This window comes from Teleopsis dalmanni, chromosome 1, assembly GCF_002237135.1.
Source record: "Teleopsis dalmanni isolate 2A chromosome 1, ASM223713v2, whole genome shotgun sequence".
Classification (NCBI taxonomy): Eukaryota; Metazoa; Arthropoda; class Insecta; order Diptera; family Diopsidae; genus Teleopsis; species Teleopsis dalmanni.
In genome coordinates, this window is record NC_051846.1 from 216,497,173 (window position 1) to 216,502,450 (window position 5,278).

The 5,278-nt window shown below is 29.8% G+C and overlaps 1 protein-coding gene across 1 annotated transcript in view; it reads left to right on the forward strand.

Annotated features, from left to right (window-relative positions):
• Nucleotides 1–2,059: 2,059 nt before the first annotated feature.
• LOC119667267 (serine/arginine repetitive matrix protein 1-like) overlaps nucleotides 2,060–5,278 on the forward strand; it is a 4,026-nt gene continuing 807 nt past the window's right edge. Inside the window, exons 1-4 of the mRNA XM_038076557.1 lie at nucleotides 2,060–2,428; nucleotides 2,849–4,152; nucleotides 4,212–4,646; nucleotides 5,155–5,273. Of these exons, the coding sequence (XP_037932485.1) occupies nucleotides 2,417–2,428; nucleotides 2,849–4,152; nucleotides 4,212–4,646; nucleotides 5,155–5,273 (1,870 nt within the window). The 5' untranslated portion in view covers nucleotides 2,060–2,416. The remainder of the gene's footprint in view (nucleotides 2,429–2,848; nucleotides 4,153–4,211; nucleotides 4,647–5,154; nucleotides 5,274–5,278) is intronic.

Consider the following 5,278-nt stretch of genomic DNA (forward strand, 5'->3'; position numbering starts at 1 on the left):
AAAGAAATTAAATGTTTAACTCAAATGCAAATAATTTATTAAATTAAGACAATATATTAAGCAATTTTTCGAAAATATTATTTTTTCAAAAAATCGCATTTCGTATGTCTTCCTACTTTTAATTTAAGTCTATAAGATAGATTTTAAGAATAATAATTTATATAAAATAAAATATTAATTTAAATGAAAAAAATTAATTTATAAATAAAATTAATGTAGTTTGAAAATAATTGCAATAAGTCGTCGTCAAATATTTGCAATAAATTTAAGAATTTAAAATTATAATAGTTTGCATGGATATTTTTTAATGGAATAATAAAATTTGTTAACTGCTTAATTTTTGAATAAATTATTTATTAATCAGTTTAGTATAAAATTATTTATATTCTATAAAAATTGCTTTAACTGTTTGCAATTGATTATATATTGAGCAGATATACTTATTTATAATAAAAAATTTTTAAAATTAATAAAAAAAAATATCAATACCGAATACCGATTATTTTTTATTTAATGAACTGTGCGAAATATTGTACGCAATATTTTTTTTTAGTTTTTGATAAAAAAAATAATTTTATTTTTTGGTGTATTTTATTTTGTTTTGATAAATAAATTCACCATAGATTCATATATAATCTTTCAGATTATGCAGTCCAAACCGATTACACTAATAGTGTTTTCGATTGGTAATTCTGGGGTAATATTTTTAATCAACATTCAATTACAGTACAATTTTATATTTGATTGGTAAATCTGTACAACACTCGAGATTAATTTATAACACTCGAGATTAATTTATAACACTCTAGATGTTTTGACGATAAATATATCCATAATATAATAGAGCCATAATATAAATTATTGTATTCTCATCAAAGTTATGTTAAATATCAGAATCAACATTTCCAAATTAATGAATTCACTGAAGGATAAGGTCTGATTATTTTTTTTTGTATTCGCTGAAATATCAGCTGATTTTTATTATTGTGAAGTGCTGCACAAAACTTAAAATAAATTTGAAATTTGGCGCATTTGAAAGACTAATAAACAGAGAAATAATAAAAGAAATAAAAAGTTAAATAATAAGTTTAACTTATATTTAAATTTTACTTTTATTGCAAAGTTGCTGCTTTTGTGTAAGACAAAACAAGGAAAAACAAAATTAGCTGACTTGGTAGTTCAATTTTACAAAATTGCTGAAAAATAGAGTTATTATTTTATTACATTACGGAATAACGAGTTCACAAGCTACGTCTGAATAGCGTTTAAGTTTATATTTACAATTATCGCAGTTAATGAGCACATTTTTATATTTATTGCTGTAATTTTTTCTTACAGACTTGTGAAAAAACAGCATTAAGTCTGGTTGAAACAAATTGGCATCACTATTAAAATATGTTAAATACTTTTTTTTGACATATGTTTTTGTTGTGTTGTATATTATATAAAATTTAAAAATTGTAAACACTGAAAATTAATTAGTTTAAATAAAAGAAAACAATATGAACATTAGAAGGGCAAAGATAAACATTTGTGTCTTATATATTTAAATTAATTTATTTATTATGTATTTGAATTTATTAATAAAATGCTTCAATGATTTTAAGGGATGATTGGAATTTTGCAATATATTTCCAGTGAACATTCACAATAGACTAATTTTTGAATTTCGCTACACTAAAACTTAAGTCGTAAACATTTTTGCAAATAAAATCCTATTCTGAAGATTTAAGAGCATTGTTGTTGCTTCGCATATTTCTTTTGTAAGTTGCGAGTTTTTGCTACTCTGCAAGAAAAAATTGTGGCTTATACGCGAAAATATGCTCTTTCGTCTGCACATTTTACGAGTTAATTACGATATTGTTAACGCACTGTTAAAACATTTTAACTTCTATAATGTATATGTAATATTTTTGCAGATAACAAACAAAATCAAAAATTCTTTTTTATTTTTATTTTGCAACTCTCGATACTCCGGTTGACTGCCACCTAGGTGTCATATTCCTTTCAGCAATTTAATATAGGCAATGCTCCTGCACTAACGAGTAATTCAACGAAAGAGGCAGCACTCGTTAATAGTTCTTCGTTGCGTCTCCATTTTGCACCGCGGCCGCATGAAAATTCTATAACTTATAGAAAATTTTGCAAACGTTTGCATTGCGAGGAAATCTAAAATAATATTGTTAATACTAGTTATTAACTCGCGGCATTCCGTAGAAAATTTTGCTATTTGGTGAAGTTCTTATAAAAATAGAATAAATAGCAAAACTTGCTGCTAGGAAGTATTGCAATTGTGGTTGCTGCGCTGCCGGGTGAATAAGGAATACAACAATTTTTTTTTTTTGTAATGGAGAAAAGTGGATTTAAATAAAATAGATTTTTCAATTAATTAAACAGTTTCTTTATTCCAATCAAAATGATGTTTACAGTAAGTTTAAGATTAATTATTAAGAAAATTATATCGAATTAATTACATATGATTAATACAAAATATTTTAATTTACATAAATAATAAGTAGTCGACATATAATTCAATCATAAAATTCAAAAATCAGAAATATTTATAAAATTGAATGAAATATAAAATTTTTATCACTTAGTAGGCGTATCTTTATCTGAGAAATATTGCATTATTTGTATTTGAAGTTAGTGTGATTGTGTTAATTTTTACATATTCGGTAACCTCTTAAAAAAAAATGGTGTATTATTGTTTAATAAAGGTTGTAATATTACAATTAATTAAAATAAATAATTAACTAGTTATAAATAATTGACTAGTTGCGATTTTTTGCCACAATATGTTTTTTGCTAAATAACCAAAATAATAATTTTGATGAATTTCTTGCAGGGCACAAACCAACAACAAGATACTCGCTTCAGCGACAAGGAAAAAAAGCTTATGAAGCAAATGAAATTTGGGGATTGTCTAAATAAGCGTGTGGATATGTCGAAAGTAAAGCTGGATGTTTTGAGACCTTGGATAAGTAAAAAAATCACTGATATTCTTAACATCGAAGATGATGTTGTCGTGGAATTTGTGTATAATCAACTCGAGGAGGAGAAATTTCCTTGCCCAAAAAAGATGCAAATCAATATGACAGGTTTCCTCAATGGCAAGAATGCCCGTCAATTTATGGGAGAATTATGGTCTTTACTATTATCTGCTCAAGAAAGCGAAAGTGGTATACCAGCTGAGTTTATACAACAAAAAAAAGAAGAAATATTAAGAAGAGAAGATGAACTTAAGCATGAATCGTCTCGTCGTAATGATCACTCACGTTCACGTGATAGAGATAAAGATATTGATCGCGAAAAAAGAAGTGGTGGAAGAGAGCGTTCAGATGAAGTTATGTCACAGCGTGAACGAGAACAGCAATTACCATCCAATACATTAAGTGCTATAGAGCATGTAAGGTCGCAATTAGCTGCAAAATCAAGATCGGCTTCTACAGAACGAAATAATGTAGGTACTAATATTTCTAAAGATAAGCCAGGTGTTTTAGATAACGATGTAGCTAGTGTAGTAACTAGCAATAGAGATCGTTCGAAGTCTCCTAATTCTAGGTCTGCAGCTACAGAAACTGCTGCAACTAAAACGCGTAATCGTTCACCTCGTAAGCGAACAAGAGAGAGATCTATAGTACGGGGATCATCACGCGAAAGGTCATCCCCTAATCGCCGTCGTAATTCATCTCGAGATAGAAGAAGGTCATCTCGTTCACCTAGACGTCGTTCACCTGATCACAATAGACGTCGACGTAGCAATTCAAGAGATCGTGGTAATCGTCATCACCAATTGAATCGTAGAAAATCACGTTCAAATTCACCGGTGAAACGTCGAGATAATTCACGTAATGGAAATCAACGTTCATCAAATAGAAAATCTAGATCTAAATCTGCTGAAAAACGTAGGTATTCTCCCAAGCGTACATCTCCACGTAGAAAACGTTCAGGTTCGCGTAATTCTAATGCAGGCAAACCTATAAATGGTCATGAAGAAGTCAAAAAATCTGTTACAAAATTAGATGAAAAACCTGTGGAAAATAAAAAAGGAAAAAATAAATCACCATCATTTAGTCGTAGTTCGAAGTCTCGTTCTTCATCGGTGGAGGTAAAAAGGAATAGAGTTTCCAAATCTAAATCGAGATCAAGGTAACAAGTAACTATACTTTATATTTTTTAAGTAGTACTAATTATTTTTTTCTAATCAGGTCAAATGGTAAAAAATCAAGAATGCCGCCGTCACGTCAACGTTCTAATAGGTCAGCTTCACGGTCCTCAGCTGGTTCAGCACCAAAAAATAAAACAAGGCGCTCGCGTTCTGCAAACACCAGCATTTCTTTGTCACCAGAACCGCGTAATGATGAATTTGAAATACGCAAAAATAAAAATAGTGTTCAAAAGAAACGACAATATCGCAATAATCGCGATTCATCGGGAAGTTCCGTCGAGAGAGATGCTGGCAGGAGACAAAACGATGGAAGACGTAGAGATCCTCCTGGTAGGCGAATGATGTCACCCCGAGGAAAAAGTCCTCGTAATGATGGAGGAGGGCGGAATCAACGTTCGCGTTCACGACGACGATCGAAATCACGCAATAGATCTCGCTCCCGTTCACCAATGCGTCGCTCACGCTCTCCAAGAAGGTAAGTGAAGATGGAAAATATTTTTTTTATTTATTTGTGAAGTTTTATTGATTATTTTAATCGATTTATAATAACAAAAAAAGGAAATTTAGCTATAAATTATTTCAATACATTGGTTATATTCTTGTCTACAATATTATTCTAAGGGAATAATGAGTTGGTAAAAATTAATATAATAAAATGCATACAACAGCATTATAGTGAACATGAAAATTACTCCGCGGACTAATCCAATGTAATGCCGTAACGCTGTATAAATGTAACCATTAATTTGACATAAAGATTTACTACAGTACCGATCAGTACTTATTAGATTGTTATTTATTCATGTATTCTGAATACTATAGTTTTATGCCAGAAATGGTAGTGATTGGTATATTGCACTGCCCTATATATAATACATATGCTTGATATTGTGAATTTTTTGTTCACCATTTCTATTGTTTCTCTGTTATTATACATTTTATAAATGTTAATGAAAATTTTTTTTTTTTGTTTTAATACACAGGTTTAATCGTCGCCGTTCTCCTAATCAATTTTACCGTGGACGTGGAAATAATAATCGTGGTCGCATGAATCAATGGCGTCGGAGTCCAAGTAGGAATCGTGGTGGTAATCAAGACAGGGGACGA